This window comes from Corticium candelabrum, chromosome 2 (assembly GCF_963422355.1).
Source record: "Corticium candelabrum chromosome 2, ooCorCand1.1, whole genome shotgun sequence".
NCBI classification, from domain to species: Eukaryota; Metazoa; Porifera; class Homoscleromorpha; order Homosclerophorida; family Plakinidae; genus Corticium; species Corticium candelabrum.
In genome coordinates, this window is record NC_085086.1 from 8,837,014 (window position 1) to 8,855,195 (window position 18,182).

Consider the following 18,182-nt stretch of genomic DNA (forward strand, 5'->3'; position numbering starts at 1 on the left):
TCAGACAGCTTGCTCCTCCATCCAGGCAATCATAAATGCTTTTGGAACAGGAAATGCGCTTTATAAGCTGCTGAAGGGCTCAGCCAAACGACACTCTTGCTTTACCGCAGTTCAGAAGTCCTTGGATGCCAGTAGGAAAGCTGGCCGTTGACAAGGCTTTGTGAGACACGATGGGCATCACGATACAAATCGGTTCATTCAGGTAAGTCAAAATTTGAAGCAATTCTAAAGACACTAGAAGAGATGGCAGAAAGAGACCGTGTTCTAGGTCAAGAGGCAACAGTTTTGTTGAAATCAGTTGCTACGTTTCTCTTTCTCTTTTTGGTCTCGGTCTTTGATAGACACAGATGGATCTGCACATGTTCCACAATGCCCAAAAGACGAATATCGTAGTGTTTACTATGAATTACTGGATACAATAGAAATGGAGCTAAGTGAGAGGTCTAAGTCGAACGAATACGAAGTGCTAAGTGCAGTGGAGAAACTGTTGATAGATAGTCTGACACACACAAGTGTTAATGCGGATTCGTTGAGAACTGTTTGCAATGCTGCATTGCATACGGTAAAGGCTTTGAGCATGCGCGACTCAAATCTCAACTAGAACTTTTTAGTCAAGAAGACAAAGACAAAATAGAAGAACGGTCTCAATTTCAAAATACATCAGAAGTATCAAATGACAAGGAAGAGAAATGGAACCAGCTGGTACCAGGAATAATAAATTTGTGCAACATATTCCAAAATCTGTATTATCAAAATGCACAAGGTGAGGTCTACAAACTACTGAAAAAGGAACACTGTACCTTGTCATTCCTGTCTCGTCGGCATCTTCGAAGCGATCTTTCTCTGGATTAACTTAAGAAGGCTGAAAACTTGGTAACGAGGCAGCATGACTAAAGAACGGTTGTCTAATATTGCTTTGATGGCAATAGAAAGAGAAGAAACTTGTAGGCTGGAAAGCCAAGTACAGTCAATTGTAGAGCAATTTTCAGTACCTTCTTCAAGGAGATTGTTACTAGTTTAAAGGTTTCATTAAAAGATAAGGTACCATTAATGCTCCCTAGTTTGTGGGCCCCCAATTATACGTAAGGATCCAAGGTACACACCTGACCTCTGAGAGACTGTTACGTACTACGCACATGCGCAACACAACTCACAGCAATATTGTGACGCCAGACAAGAAGAGAATGCCAACTAGTTATCCTAAATGTATTATCAAGTTCATAGCAAGCATCTCAAATGGTCCGGGTTAACGCGCGCTAAATGAGTGTGATCAAATGATAACGCGCCAAGTAAGCTGTCATGCGTCAACCGAAATTTTTTGGGCAGTTGTCGAGTGGCAGAAGTAGAAATATTGAAAGATGAACCGGTTCCTACCGCCCTGGACATTTACTAAAGACAAACACTAAGTCAACTAACATCAACATACGTTCTAGTCAACATGCACGCTTCTCCTTGACGAGCACTGTTTGCCATTCGTCGCACTGTAGACACGATCATCACTAAGCTTTCGTTGCTCCATTCTTCACGACATCCATAACCGTAACCAGACTCGATTGAAAGTGTGAAAGATACTCGGGGGCTTCAGGGAAGCACGAAATAACTCGCAGCTTGCCAGGACTCTTAGCCACCTGCTGGTACAGTCCCCACGTGCCACCGTACTCCATGTAAGCAAACGTTAATATGGCAAATTCAGGGCCGGAATCGACCGTCGATATTGAAAAATCTTGGAATTTCGTTTTCTCGTACAGTTTGCTTGCGAAAAATGGTACCTTTACTCCAGATTGTTCGGCGAGATGCTCGAGAGCTGCAAAGTGAAAGTTGAACATTTTGCCTGCAGAAAGAAAGCACCGCTTTTGATGAGATTATTCGGTGTCTTAAAGGGAGCATCTTATAAGATATTTTAAATAGTTCCGATCCCGACCCCCTACCTCCTCTCCTATTTAAGTCCTTGTCGCACATTTATCTATCGGCCTATAATTTATAATAACATGTATGCTTGTGTTTAGTATATGTATTTCACTACTAGGAAATGAAACACACACACACACACACACACACACACACACACACACACACACACACACACACACACACACACACACACACACACACATACACGCACACACACACACACACGAACGCACACACGCACACACACACACACACACACACACACACACACACACACACACACACACACAAACCGACACACAAACCGACACACAAACAGACACAACACATTATTAAGGCGAGCCTCAGAGCGGACAGACACTAACCCCACTGATTTGTCATCGCAGAAAACGCATGCACGTCTATGTATAGCGCAAACGTAAATTTCTTTCTAGAAGGCACGTGTTCTCACATGTACTTGCATTCTTAGCAGCAGTCGTCAAGCCATCTCTAGGAACTCGAGCCTGTTTAGTTAGTACCGTGAAACTGGCGAGCAGCAACCTGCACTTGCACCTGTATTGTGACATCACAAACCATCTTGTCTGTGACAGGCTCAAAATTAACGTCATTTCCGGTCGGTCGGTCATGCAAACACTCAACTTAGCACAGTACAGTACAAATAAGAAGTATCTAACCAAGGTTCATTTATAATATGCATACATGTGTCTAATATATCTAATTCACTAGAATTATATAATAACAGACATTCATGTTAATTATCGTGTCTATTTTAACACAAGCAAGAAAACACAACTAAACACAGATATCATGATTTGTCGCACGTCACTTCTGTAAGTCATTTCTGTTTTGGGCGCCCAGTAAGCAATTTGTAACACAATCTCCGCTTCCTGGTGCTGACGCAGTTGATGTTAAATGGCAGCAACAAACACACACTCAGCAAGCCACACCTTACCAGACTCACGTGATCCTGGCAGTGTCCGGTTCCCGTATGAGACGAAAGCTAAAAATGCCATACGGGAACTGAACACTGTTAGGCTCAGGAGTCTGGGGACGACACTACCACTGCTCATCGCTATTTACAAACTGCAAGAACGCAATTTACTATGGGAACGTTTAGCGCTTAGCACTCTTGCTCGCCCGGGCGTGTAATACAAAACCTCCTTATTCGAAAATGCTGCCCCCTTACCTCGAAATACCTTAGGCTTAGAAAATATGTTCGAACTTATGAGATGCTCTCTTATAATTACATAACGTACTTTGTATGGTGTCAAATACCCTCAGCTGGTTGGAAAGAGAGGCTGCAGTCATCAAGTCAAACAGACGCTTTTTGTCGCTGATCATTTCAACAGCCACGGCGTTGACGAAAGCTGCCGACTCTCGAGTGACTATTGGTGACTCCACAAACCGACCTTCTTTGTAGAAAGCCGTAGCTACGACGTCGGTGGCGTACGGCAAACGTCCGCGCATTGCATAGAAGGCAAGCTAGATAGACACAAAACTATAGACACAAATTATTTAATAATTGATACTTGCGTTTAAATATTTGCAAATCTTCACGATGGAATATTCGCGGTGGATGTATTTTGGCGGATTTTTTAGTGAGCGTAAATATAAATTTTGCCATTAATTTGGCCAAAGTGATATGCTGGTGCCATCACACATGTGGATCAGGCATGGGGTGCTATGCCCTAGATGAGGCTGATACCACGAGATGGTAACTATTGTTTGCCGTCTGTTAACGTTGTGGTTACACTGTTCAGGAGGGAGGTTAAGTCAAATATGAGAATGAGGCTGTGATACTTGTGTGATACTTGACTCACACACACACACACACACACACACACACACACACACACACACACACACACACACACACACACACACACACACACACACACATACACACACACAATGCTGAACGAGTATTTACATTTAGTAATAAATAATGTTTTCTGAATTAAAGAGATTAGAATGCTTTCCTCGTTTTAGTCAATTTCTTATCAAACCGCCAAAATAGATTCCCGCCAATGTTTCATCTTAAACTGTATTTTATAGTGCATTGTAGGAAACGATGTACACATAATAGTTCTAGAGTACACATTTGAAACATCTGATCGATAAAGTGTGTAAAAACGTCTAATAATGCTGTAGTTATAAAATGTAAAAAAGTATATTTATTACCTAGTAGTTAGTACAATGCTATACACAAAATAAAAATGATTAAACACTCACAAGAAGCCCATGCTTGTATGGCACACTGCATGGCAAAGTATGCTCTACCTCATTGCATAGATCTTTTCTATCAATACCAATCAACTAAATGTTTCAAATGTATTTGCTTGTTGTCAATTCAGTATACGTATGCATGGGTATTTATCTAGACAGCCTGTAAAATAATCGTTTCATAGATATTGACACTGTAATCACTGCATGAATAAGATGTAAACATTTGCCAGCCTTTGCACAGTCTATAGCTGTGTCGTACGATTTTCGTCTGCGTTTGCCAAATTTAACAATATACAGTAATTACCTGAGACGTCAGCTTGCCGAGAAAGTCCGGACTCAGTTTCCTTTTTTTAATGAGAGAGTAGTCGAAGTCGTCACAGATCACTTGGTGGAAAGGAAGATGCTGACCAAGGAAGCTAAACTTTTTCTTTGCTTCGTTAACTTCGGACAGAAGATCAGAGTCGACGTCGAAGTCGAGGCGCGAAATAGTACACTTGGAAATATCGCATCCGTCTTGATAGGTAAACGACGACTGCAACATCTCGGAAGTTAGTTCATGAGAGAAGCGAATGTAGACTTTGCCATCTGCCATAAATTCATGACATGTCATTCCTATGTACCCATTCTTTCCCACGACGATGTTGTTTTTGCCATACCACCTAGTAAATGTATAAAACCAAGAACAGAAATACGCCATTTTTCCGTAACAGCAATATGCGGGATAATCCGTCAATTACCTGTTGCCTCCATCGCCAAATTGAATCGTTTCGATAATATCTTTGTCTGTGTTGGCTTCGTTATCATCCAAGCACAAAACTACGATTGCGCTTTCTACTAAATTCAACGATCTTTCGTTTCTCGCTCTCAGCTTTTGCATGGCTCTGGCGCAGGTATCTCGATCTGTAGTCGTCAGAACTGCCACTGGAATGTCAGCAGCAGAATTTGTTTCATCAACTATTTGCTTCAGCTGTTTGTATATTTGACTGGTGGAAGCTCGGCGGCCTTGAATTTGAGACAACCAATAACTAGACTTGTATCTATGAGAGTAAATGATTAATGAAATGATAGTTTTCTCACCATCTTCATCAATAACATCCATTGTGTAAATGTGACCGTTGCGCATCACGACAATGTGTTTGCTGCCCTCGTATTCTCTCAATTCGTCTTTACCAAATTTAGCAATTTGACAAGAATTGAACAAAAGTCGATAGTTGTTCATGCTGAGGGGTAGCACTTTCTTCCCTTCGTACATCACTGGCTTGGGACTACAAAACGAGAAAATGTTAAAGTAGGGGCGGCGAAATATCCTAAACTAAATTAGGGAAGGGAAATTTCATAACAAACTGCCGCTATTTCGATTCTAGCAGAATATGATTGGTTTGTCATTGATTAACCTGCGACAGAAGTAGTCAGCGCAGTATAAACGCGAACGATCACGACAACGTAAATTAAGCGAGTCAACGGCAAAACCATCCAATATTTTCTACTTGCAAGCAACAAAACTTCAAACTATGTTTTCCATTACAGACCGTCCAGTATTGGAAAGGCAATGCCCCTAATCCAAATATAGAAGAAGCAGCCGCCCCTCCAGTCTTCTGCGCCTGGTTCCGCCGTTCTTGTGTATCATTATCATTATCAATGTCGTTAGTATGAATATTTGCTCCATTGAAACCAAGTGGCTGGAACAAATTACTAATAAACCATAGTGCACGTTAGTGTAGATGTCATTCTATATATCATACAGTCTCTTTGGTTTGAGGCTAGGCTGGATGCTGATTGTAAACAGTCTTCTAATTGCAAGTCTTCACCTGTAGATCAGATTAATCGAAAACGGGCGCTTGCTTATGCCAGAGAAGGTCGTTACAGAGATGCCATGCGGTGCACTGGCTCTCTAGGTCCAGCCAGCCCTCATGACAGCAAGGGTCTTGAAGAAATCTATCAACGCCACTAAGAGCATGTCTTACCAACTGGTTATGGTGATATCCCTCCTTCACTATCTGTCAGTATGGATTCAGTTCTGGCTTCACTTCAAGCTTTTCCTCGTGGTTCCAGCCCTGGTGCTTCTCAACTGAATTCTCACCATTTGCTTGATGCTATTCTTGGCACTACAACTCCCTCAGCAAAGCAGGTTTGGAGAACTTAACCTGTTTGCCAAACTTTCTTTTGTCTTGTCGTGCTGACCCTATAGGATAGCCCTTGGTTATGTGGAGCACGTCTCACTGCTCTATTGAAAAGGCATGGTGGTGTCCGCCCTATAGCTGTCCAGGGCCGGATCCACAGAGCGGTTTAGGGGGTTGCAACTCCCTCTTTTCCAATAGGAGGGGTTGAATAATTTTATATAATTTCATTAGAAAAGAGAATTAGTAATGCTATAAATAACTGCTATAACGGTAAAGCCCCTCTTTAAATATTCGTGGATCCGGCGCTGGCCGTCGGTGAGGTCCTCCGTCGACTTGTCAGCCGTCTGTGCTGTTCTGCTGTAAAAATGGACTTACCTGACACCTTTTTGTCTTATGGCCAGGTTGTTGTCGGTGTCCCAGGAGGTTTAGGCGCTGCTATGCACACACTATCAGTTTGTATTGCTCGATATGGGTCTGATCTCAACTTGTGTTGCCTGAAAATTGATATGACAAATGCCTTTAACGAATGCACTCGAACTTCATTTTGAGTCGTCAACGTAAAGAGTTCTCAGCCCTGCTTGGATAGTCCTTGTGGTGTTGCCATTGTGAAGGCATGTTGCATTTTGGGAATTCTTGGATCAAGTCATCTGCAGAAGTGCAACAAGGGGATCCCTTGGTCCCCTGCTAGTCTCCCTCGTTCTTGTGCAGTCTTTGGATAACCTGGGTCCATTGCCAGATTTGAAGCTAAAGTTATGGTATTTGTACGATGGCTCTTTTCTTCGCCAGTGGGCTTCAGTTGCTTGTCTCTTGGATGTCTTGTTGTCAAAGAGTTCCTCCTTTGGTCTTCATATCAATTTGAACAAATGCGAGGTCTTTTGACCCTCTGGAGATCAGAATTTCCCCAAATTTGCTACTGAAATTCAGCGCAGTGTTCAGGTTCATGGTGGTGTTGACTACCTTGGTTTTCCTGTGTATGGATCTCCCTCATATGTTACTGAAATTGTTTCCCAACGAGTGGACAAGATTTTGGATTGGCAGGACCGTTTGACATGTTTAGAGGATCGTCAGGTAGAGCTTCATCTTCTCCGCAGCTTTTTTAGCCTTTGAAAGCTGAATCACATCACTAGAACGGTTCTTGGCTTTAAAATCAATGACGTATTGACGAAGCTTGATAGTGGTCTTTATCACAGTTTAGAGGCTTTATGTTCTTCTCCCGACTCTGACCTGGCATGGAAACCGGCAACACTTCCAGTTCGTTTGGGTGATCTAAGTCTTCGCGAGGCTTCTAGATCTTCCTCTGCAGCTTTCGTTGGCAGCTGCAACTCTTCTCGGCAGTTGTCTCTCCGTCTTCTTAAAGACTCAGCGTTCATGTCGGTACATGAGGAAAATAATTGGACTCAGCATTCTTCCTTCTTCCCTGGTGAAGTGCAGTGCCGGCAACATCTTGCAAGTCTTTTACCACCTACTAGTTCTGTCTCGTCCTCTGTTTCTTCTACACAACATTCCTTCTAAAAGACTCTGGATAATTCTTTGAGATCCAGCATTAAAGTTAGCCTTGTTAGTCTGCGAGAACAGGCACGTTTCAGTGCTGTCACATATCCTCATGCGGAGGCTTGGTTGAAGGTAATCCCCAACTCAAGTCTAGGCCTGGACATGTCTCCGCGTAAATGTAAGGCTTCTCTGCGTTTGCGATTGAGAATCCCGGTTTTTCCAGCACCCACACTCAGTCCGTTGTGTGTGCGATCATGAACTGGACATATCTGGTGACCGTGCTCTTTGCTGTGGCCCTCTTCGAATTAAGCGGTATGATGCTTTATGTGACATCATCTTTCACTGGTTCCTCTTAGACAACTCCGATGTACGTCGAGAACAACGCTGTTCCTCTCATTCTATGACAAGACCAGATGACATTTTCATCCCGACTTTTCTCTAGACAAGGCTGCCTATTTCGACATTTCCGTGAGGAATTCGTTCACTCTCTCTCATCTTATTAATGTTGCCATAAACGATGCTGCTGCTGCTGAGGTGTGGAAGTGGACAAGGATGAACGCCATCATGCTAATGTTTCAAGTTATGGCTGTTTGTCGTACCCTCCTTTGCACGAATCATATGGAGTGTGGGCTGCACATAGTCTGGAGGTGTTGAGATCAATCGTAAAGAAGTCTTAGACTCTTTGTGCTTCCGTCCTTAGGGCGAATACGTGTTATCTGCGTTACATGTATTATATGATAGACTAACTAAACATAATTTGAAGTACAGATCCAAACCGATGCATTATTTGCGTTGGGTAGTTACAATGTGTTGGGCCTTGGAAGGATATATAGACACTGAATAATCTGCACTAAAAGTTTAGTACTCTATGGGCCTCTCAAACTCTTCCTATAAAGTCTTGCATAATTCTTTATCTGAAACTGCTCAAAGAATGTTCACCTATAAATGGAAATAACGTAGAAATATATTGTGGCTGTATTGCTTACCCGTGCTTCAAATGCTTTAGAGCGTTCTCCAATTGCGGTTTAAGGTCCCACACATCTGGACGCAGTTTGTTTGCTTTCAGTGTGTTATCAAACTTGAGGCATGTTTGTACGTAACGGGCTGCTTTTGAGATCTGACGGATAAATAATTAATAGACTGTGCATGATAAAGAAAACGGCTTTCTTACTTGATTGTCACCACGAAGTTGTATAGCCTCACATCCATACATCCCGAAAATAGGCAGAGGAGTTCTGTTCGCTAAAACACGCCCTCGTAAAGAAAATTCTATAAAAGAACTATTAAAGCGTCACAAACTTAAATGATGAGCTTGTTACATAGACCGAAGTATCAAACGTATATACGGACTACTGAATTGGTTGTACGTGACTTCGCGAGAAGCTAAAGTCCGTTCAAAAAATGGAGAGCCCGTGGGAATAAATTCCCGTATCTCGGCAAGTACGCCCCCTACGCCGTTGATAAACATATCATTGGAGAGCACGTGACTAGGTGGAGTCAGATCTCTGAACAAATTAACTCTATTGATCCTGGGTTAGAAGATACAGCATGCTTCCGGAAAGAGACTCCTCCCGTGCATTACCGACAAAGAATACCACCAATAAATGACACCCACGAGACTAATTGTATTAATCATTGTTGTCATTCTCGTCGTCTCCTAGGAGGATCTCTTCACTGTCTGTAGAGTCCTCTGCCCCTACTAATCTCTCTACCGCTTGTTCTACCACGCCTCTGACATTCTGTAATGGTTTTCCACTTTCTGGATGACGTGGTCGACACACTTCTACCATTTCGCCGCCGTCACATTTTCAACGCCATCTCTGGCCAGTTTGAATGGCAGAAAACTGTTGCACAGGACAGACCCTGACGTACTAAAGTAGATGGATAGTAGGCAGTGAGGGCTGGGTAGCAACCATTGCTCATTTATCGATTGCTAGTATTACAATCCAAGATGATAGCAATATTGTTGTTTCCTCCCTGTATGTCTTATCTGGTAACCACATTTCCCACGGGCTCTCCATTCTTTGAACGGACTTTAGTCAAAACATAATCTCTAAGAATAAACTGACTTCCGGTCGGCGGGCTTTGTGAAGGAGTGCCACGCCTACTGTGTGACCTAATCGCGGACCCGTTTATGTCGTACACGTGACAATCACAGAGAATGGACGAAGAGCCAATCAGATTTGCGCGAACGGCTAGATATATACGAGATTCTAACATTGCGTAATCAGAAACGATATTGATGTCCCGTATATTACTGTACTTTGACGACTACAGACATCATAGGGACCTCACGGTCGCACCAAACGACAGTCGCTTTGTAGTATTTTAGACGTATTTTACAATCAGCTCAATTAATTAATAGCATCTAAATTCGTAATTTTTCGCAAAACAATCATATCGTAGTTTTCAAAAGATTCACAGCTGTGGAAGCAAAGGTGTAAACACAGACTCAATTACTAGGTTCAATTTATGACGTCACTATACGATGAGGATCCAGGCTTGCCATGTCAATTCATGGATTGCCAGAGTAATTAATCCATTGATTACACAAACTGAAGGGCGCAAAGCATGGATTTTAGCAATCCATCGTCTAGCCATAAACATGGACAGTGAAATGGGCGCCAAGCTTAGATTTAGGCAATCTTAACCCTAACTCTACTCAAATCCTAACATTAACTAATCTATAACTAATGAAGAACCACTAGGGTGCTAAACCATCGACTGGTAGTGGAACTGCTGCACAGGTACTCTACTAGTCTCTACTAATTAACACGAAAAGTGTGAAAGGGGGTTGCACACAGTCTGGCAAGTGGGATTGTCGACATCTGACACGCATGCTCATTACTTAATGTCAGCGACAACTATATGAGCGCATGCATTACATACACTCCAATTGCTGCTTGTTAGTCTGGCTACCAGGGGGCCTATGGTGACCTCTAGAAATGGGGGGCTTAACTTCCAGATGCTACGGGAGACGCCCACGTGTCATCAGTCAGCAATTTTTATGACCACGCCTACAAATAATGGGCTATATAGCCCGATCTAGCCCATGCCACGCTATGTTCCTGTGGCTACGAAACCGTCCACCGCGGTATATTACTGTAACCCTAGGGCATGCGATAATACCTTAACCCTGAAAACAGCAAAAGCCACGTAGTCAACAGTAGGTAGGCAGCGCGTCCTTGCTCTCGGATTGTTGCGTCAATACAGATCTCACCTCCGTTCGCTTTCGACTGCTAGCTACCTACGTGGATCTGCGCACTCGCACATGTGCAATTTGGGCATTTCATGGCTTGCAGGATGGCGGCACGATCCGCAGGTTGTCCGCGCAAAGCAGGGATCCTTTGAGCAATGGAACATCCAGGTCCATGCTTTGTTGAGCTCATACTATCATGCAAGTAGCTAGCAACCTGAGTCATGCATGATGTCCGTCTACGGGGCAGCAAGTAGGGTAAGCAATTGCCCTCCAAATAGACGCCTGGCTATGCCACTGACGTTACACATATGCACGACACTTGTCGTATGTAGCGACACGTTTGCTAATGACCTTCGGCAAAGGTGGATGGTAAGGACTCGAGTTGCTGCTGTAACTCTTTTCCAACTCCAGCGGCAAACTCTGAAACTAAATGCTTTGCACTTTCCTTTTCTTGCTCTAGTAACAAAGGAGACAATGCTTGTAAGAAAAGCCTGCACGATTCGTCAAGATTTGGTATTGGTAGAGGAGGAAGATGATCCTGGAAAGACATCGTGGGAACACTGCTGTGATGAAGATAGTCACTCTCTTCATAATCAACACATCTGTAACAAATATTAGCACATCAATACGTGAAAGTAAAGAACAAGTTTAGATGAAATGAATAACAAGAAGATTAATGCAATAATAATTATATCACGAAAACCGACCACTTTGTCAACTGCCAACAAAGTGGAATAGCCTTCAATTTGAGTCTTCTGTCGATTACAGTCAAGAAACCTTCCTCGTACGAAAGTGGAAGCGGAACTTCTCGCTACAGCAATCAGCCCACGAACTATCTCATCTAGCCTCGTACCAGCAACGCCGGCTTTGTCGTGTTATACGGGAACCGGGCACGACGGCGCGAGAGGGTCTGCTACGAGGCTACTCCCATATTAGCCTCGTACCCAGGCCCTCTTGCGCGCCCGGAGAGCGGACCTGGTACATGTTGTATTCGCATGCGCCCATAAATTAGAAGGAAATCGTGGTAATGTGTGCACGCATGCGGAACCCGCGTTGTTTAGAATCCCAAGCCGATAATGTCGCGCGCAATGAGACCCAATTTGGCAAATGGTGAAGGCAGAGCTTCTGGTTTTGATATGGCGTTGCACTACGCTCTAGGCAAGCTTAATGTAGAGCTGAAGGAGCAGCAGCGTGTTGTCGTAGAGCACATCTACAACGAAACGACGTGTTCGTCTGGCTTCCTACAGGATACGGTAAATCGCTGTGCTATCAACTTATAGCGTCTAGGGTTGACTGTAAGCTAGGGAAATGTGGTAAAGAAGATTGTTGATATGTCATCATTGTCGTGTCTTCTCTAGTATCGCTGATGACAGAACAAGTCAAAGATTACGTGATCGCGGAGTTTCACTTGACCTGTGGTCTAGATCTAGGGCTTCGTCGCTACTGAACACGAAAGCCCGTAGGCTGGGGGGTGCACTGGGTGCACGTACACCCTCCCCGGACCCGTTTACGGAAGAAGTCCGAGCTAGTAGGCAAAAGGACTCCGAGGGATGTGTTGAAACTCCAAAGTACGTGCCAGATATTTGGCTATCCTGTCTGCTACCTGGTAACGTGGAGAAGTGTGTGTTCGTCACAGTGACACTAGATGGGACGGTCTCAGGAAAAAGAAAAAGGAGGCAAGCAACGGCTACGTGTCAACGACCGGACGGCTTTCTAGTTCCGAAAAGGGCAAGTGATCAACTTGTGACTCCTGATCCAGATTTTACACAGCTGGTTGCAGTAGACGATCAACTAAAGCTGGATTTACAATATGGGAACGCTTGAGCGTCGCGTCGCGTGCGTCCAGTCACGTTGTCTTGCGTGGGATTGGCACGTATCGCGTCACACGCGTCGTACCATTCACAATACGATTTCAGCGCGCCGTAGACGTCGCTGCCTGAATTATTGAACTGACCACTCGCGCTTCGATTTTCTACTAGCAGAACTCTGCCGGAACCCCCAGCTTGCTCAAAATCAATTTCTAGGCGTTCTCCCATGCACGCAGGTCTTTGTACGTCTTGCAGTTGATCATCCACAAGCAAGGACAGCTCCCTACACAATCTATAGACCGCTCAACGTCGAGTACAGCGCCCAAATCAATAATCATTGCCCACGGAAGCCACACGTCCATTTATAGTTGGCTGTGATTGGTCGAAATCAAGGTGCTACTTCCGACGCGACGTGTCAGCTTCCGATTCGACGCTCAAATAGAACTTGGTGCTATTTGGACGCGTCGCGTCGCGTAGATCATTTACAATTTGAATTTGTACTACGCGACGTGACGCGACGCGACGCACGCGACGCGACGCTCAAGCGTTTGCATATTGTAAATCCAGCTTAACACCGACTTCCAGTGAGTGCTGTAGTGATAGTGTAGAAAGAGTAGGATCGTCCTCTACCGCCACGTATGTCGAGCCTTTGCGCAACACATGCTGCGAAGTTCACGACAACGAGGCTCAGCGTGCAGGCGTCGCAGGCGGCAATCAGCAATGCCATCATGCTAATACTCTTGATCATGATTTAGTGGATGATATTGGCAAATTGTTTTTCAAAACCAAGTCTCCTGTTGATTTCTGCAAGTCCATGCAGGCTCTGAGTGCTGCGGAGAAGTACAACCTACTGACAAATCACAAAAAGCCTCGTGCCGATCAAGTTTTTCCTCCGACATGTATTGGTGGCCGCAACCGAGCTTTTCGTCCTGTTTGGCTATCAGAACACCCGTGGATGGTTTACAGCGAGCAAGTGGATGGTGTCTTTTGCATTGCTTGTGGAATTTTTGTTGCTAAAGTGTCCAAGGGGAAGTTTGTATGCAAGCCTTTTCGTGATTGGAACAAGAAAGGAGAAAAAGCAAAAGAGCACGAGCAGTGCTTATACCATCATCAAGCCATTGAGCAAGCTGATAACTTCAAGCGAACCTTGGAGAATCCAGATACTACCATTACTGCACAGTCGGACACTCGCAGAGCGGCCAATGTCGCGCGTAATCGTGCTGTCCTGAAGTCCATTGCTTCTGCTGTGTTGTACTGCGCCAGACAGTGCATTGCTTTACGTGGAGACGCAGAGAGTGTGGAATCACCTGAAAATCTAGGTAATTTTCTTTCTTTGCTGCGGCTTCTGGCAGTGCACGATGAAGAGTTAAGAAGGCAACTGGAAACTCCTGCAATGCGATGGGCAACTTATCTTTCTCCTCAAACACAAAATGAGCTGATTAAAGTCATGGGAAACCACATCCTCTTACAGGGAATAATAGGTGATTTGACAGCTGCGCCCTTTTACGCCATCCTTGCTGACGAGGTAACTTCGCATAACGTTGAGCATCTTGCCATCTGCGCCAGGTTTGTTGACAGAAGTACTAAAGAGGTCAGAGAAGAGTTTTTAACGTTTTTGAAGTTGGACAGAATACTGGGGAGCGGATTGCAGATGGTATCTTTGGCTTTCTGAAAGAGAATAACATATCACTTGCTACTATGCGTAGTCAGGGCTACGACGGCGCCAGCAACATGTCTTCAGATCGAGTGGGTGTCCAGGCCAGGATTAGACATAAAGCTCCTTTAGCCACCTGCGTACACTGCAGTGGCCACTGCGTTAACCTTGTGATAAGCAAGTCATGTGCTCTTCCTGAAGTACGTAATGTGATCGTCGATTGCGTTAAAAAATGCAGTCGTTTCTTTCTCAATAGTCCAAAGAGAAGTGATGTTCTAGAGATGATCATCAACCACAATGTGGTCAATGAAGAGGGGAGGAAACCACTAATCGATCTGTGCAAGACGCGATGGATTGAGCGGCATTCGGCTTATCAGCACTTCTACCAAGGGTACGTATTTGTTTTGTTGAAGCTCTAGAGATCATAGCTTTCCACTATCACTTGGAGAAATATGGGGCTACGTATGCTGACTGGGACTATGCAGGCCGCAATGAAGCACAGCAGATTCTGGCCAGTGTTACTTCCTTTCAGTTTGTTGTTGTGTTTGTGACGATATATCAGTACTTATCACACCTTTCGGGCATTACCGTGAAGCTGCAGAGCAAAGCTGTTGATATCGTGAAAGCGCATATCATGATATCTGAAATTGTGAGGACCTACAACAGCGAGCGCGCAAACGTTGAAAGCAGCTTTTCTCAAATCTACAAAGTTAGTTCAGACATGGCAATAAAGGTTGGAAGTACAATTGCATGCAATGCCTCGCATTGCAGCAAGGCAACAAAATTGCACCAATATTCCAGATGCTTCTGTTCAAGAGTATTTCCAGAGAAATGTTGCAATTCCCATTCTTGATCATATTATTATTAGCATCAACCGGCAGTTCTCAAAGTCGGCAGTCACAGCCATTTCCCTACTTTGTCTTGCACCAAGTATCATATGTTCGCAAGATGTCAACCTGGAGGAGGCGCTGATCAAGTACAGAAATGATCTGCCATCGCCTGAATTGATGGACGCGGAACTCAGGCGCTGGAGGAACAGGTATATGGCGATGTTCCCTGATAAGAGACCGTGCTCACCAGCAAAAGCTATCAAAGAATGTGACGCCACTGACTTCCCAAACATCTCAGTTCTTTTGACCATCGCCTGTACCATGGCTGTCACCTCGTGTGAATGTGAGAGAAGCGCCAGTGCTTTACGACGCCTAAACAACTATATGCGCGCATCCATGGGTAAGGACAGATTGTCTCACCTTGCTCTCTTTCACATCCACTACGATGTACCAATAGATCTTGACAACGTAGTCGATTATTATGCTCGCCTTCACCCTCATAGACTCGAACTTGACTCGGTACTGTTACACTAATGTTTTCTGCTAACTCTAAGTCTTACATATACAATTATGAATACAGATACGTATTATTAGATAATGCCCGCGCAATTGCAAATACAATTGTGTGAACCAAGTATACAAACGCAATTTTAACCATGTTTCCAAAGTAGTGAATCCACAAAAAACTTTAGCGCAGTGCGATTACATTTAATTGAAACCACATAGACTTTGTTGGCAAATGCACCCCCCACTCCTGCGACCAGCCTACGGGCCTGCCACGGAAGCTGTTTCACTGTCGATTGAGCTCGACATTATCGTCTCGAGATTCTAGACAACGTCGGTTCCGCATGCGTGCATACATTACCACGATTTCCTTCTAATTTATGCGCGCATGCGAATACAACGTGTACCAGGCCCTCTTCTCCGGGCGCGCAAGAGGGCCTTGGGTACGAGGCTACTCCCATATGTCTACGTGATAATTGCTCTAAAGTCGGCTGTTCTCGACAAGCGTTGGCATATACTAAATACAGCTTCAGGGCTATGATTAGCGTTATCACTACAATTAAAGCGGCCAGACAGCCGCGGGTGTGCTTCCCGGACCTATTCTTATGCATGCCAGGGCCGCACTTGGGGATTCCGTGCATTCAGAGTGGGGATTGTTGATGCAATCAATGTTAGTACGTACATCCGTTAGCTGGGTATAGGTTTCTGTAGATCTGGGACGCATTTCTTTAATCTCCAAGTCAAAGAGCTAATTCGGTCGAGGACCTCTACCGGATGAGGCAACATATTTATGTCTTACATTCAACGAGAATCGGTGGAGCTGCATCAACTTCCACCAACTAACCTAGCCTACGGTTGGATATCTAGTCCGGCCCTAGTTAAGCTGGATTAGTCGGTTGGTTGAGCTCCACCGATTCTGGTTGAAGTCATTTGTATAGAGAAACTAGCTAATTAGCCGGTTTGCGTGAGAAATTAAATGAGGTATTAATTAACACAAATGTCCTTGATACAACTGGATTAGAGGGCGGAGAGAATGCAAACTCCTGGATAGTTTGTTCCGCGTGTATGCACACACGCACACACACACGCACACACACACGCACACACACACACACACACACACACACACACAAACAAACAACCACACACACGCAAACAACCACACACACACACACACACACACACACACACACAAACAACCACACACACGCAAACAACCACACACACACACACAACCACACACACGCAAACAACCACACACACACACACACACACACACACACACACACACACACACACACACACAAACAACCACACACACGCAAACAACCACACACACACACACACACACACACACACACACACACACACACACACACACAAACACACACACACACACACACACACACACACACACACACACACAAACACACACACACACACACACACACACACACACATAAACACACACACACACACACACACACACACACACACACACACACACACACACACACACACACACACAACGGATATCTAGTTGAAGATGCTATTTTACCCGGTAAAGGTCCACAACCTCAACCGGATTAGTAGAGACCAAGAAAGTGCGTCTCTATATTATTAGCATCAATGCAGTCTAAAGATTCCGATACCTGTGCATCTCATGGCAGCGTCTGGTGCGAAGCCAAATGGCATCAACTTGGCCCACCCGGGTGCTAGATCGGTAGCTAACGTAACTGGCTCTGGCAGAGTCAAATATGTAGCGGCAATTACAGTAGTGACGTTACTTCAATTAGGCAATCAATCTGACAACTAAATAGTTAGCACCTGCCTGTGGAAATGTACTCTCAGACCTACCAAATCTGTTGCGGTACAACTACAAGGTTCTTAATCAAAATATTGTATCTGAACTACTAGATTTCACTAAGAAACAAAACCTCACCTGACTTGTGTCAAAGTTAGGGTGCGGTGCTTGAGCGTGCAGTGAGGATACCTCGGCAACGACGGTCGGAAGAGTTGCGCTGCAGTAACTGCTGATGCTGGTCGACGCGCAAGCACCGTGGCAGCTCTTGTAGCAATGAAATTCATGACAAAGACTTGGACGTTACGTACGTGTACAGGGTGCCTGTTCCTTGCAGAGGAATGAAGCGAACGCGCGTTAATTAATTAAACAGACGTGACTGGAACGCGAATAATCTAGAATGGTCGCACATACAAAAGTATCCAAAAGCGTCCTAACCCGATTTCTTAGGAGAGTAAACGTTCCGAATGGTAGTAGCGTTGACATCAGCTAGGTGTCCCAGAAGTCGTCTATCGGCAGGTAAAACGCGATCTATTAGTCTTTCACATTTCATTTTTAATTTGTTGGCCAGGCTAGCGCCTCACTCGAAACAGACGAGAAACGATTAGCTCTTGTCCGAGAAATTGCACTGACCCAAC

The 18,182-nt window shown here is 44.5% G+C and overlaps 1 protein-coding gene across 1 annotated transcript; it reads right to left on the reverse strand.

Moving 5' to 3' along the window:
• Positions 1-1,326: 1,326 nt before the first annotated feature.
• On the reverse strand, positions 1,327-17,862 carry LOC134198263 (carnitine O-palmitoyltransferase 2, mitochondrial-like). The gene is made up of 9 exons (XM_062667624.1): positions 17,686-17,862; positions 11,299-11,549; positions 8,920-9,017; positions 8,735-8,865; positions 5,215-5,402; positions 4,875-5,139; positions 4,442-4,796; positions 3,168-3,393; positions 1,327-1,831 (listed from the first exon to the last, which is right to left on the reverse strand). The coding sequence occupies exons 1-9, from the start codon at positions 17,829-17,831 to the stop codon at positions 1,500-1,502; spliced, it is 1,992 nt and encodes a 663-aa protein (XP_062523608.1). The 5' UTR covers positions 17,832-17,862; the 3' UTR covers positions 1,327-1,499.
• Between the last annotated feature and the right edge of the window lie 320 nt (positions 17,863-18,182).

Coding starts and splice junctions, on each gene's coding strand:
- LOC134198263 (XM_062667624.1), bottom strand. CDS start 17,831: ATGAATTTCATTGCTACAAGAGCTGCCACGGTGCTTGCGCGTCGACCA. Junction 11,550..17,685: donor CTAACTTTGACACAAGTCAG/GTGAGGTTTTGT, acceptor TATTTGTTACAG/ATGTGTTGATTATGAAGAGA. Junction 5,140..5,214: donor GGATGTTATTGATGAAGATG/GTGAGAAAACTA, acceptor CTCAAATTCAAG/GCCGCCGAGCTTCCACCAGT.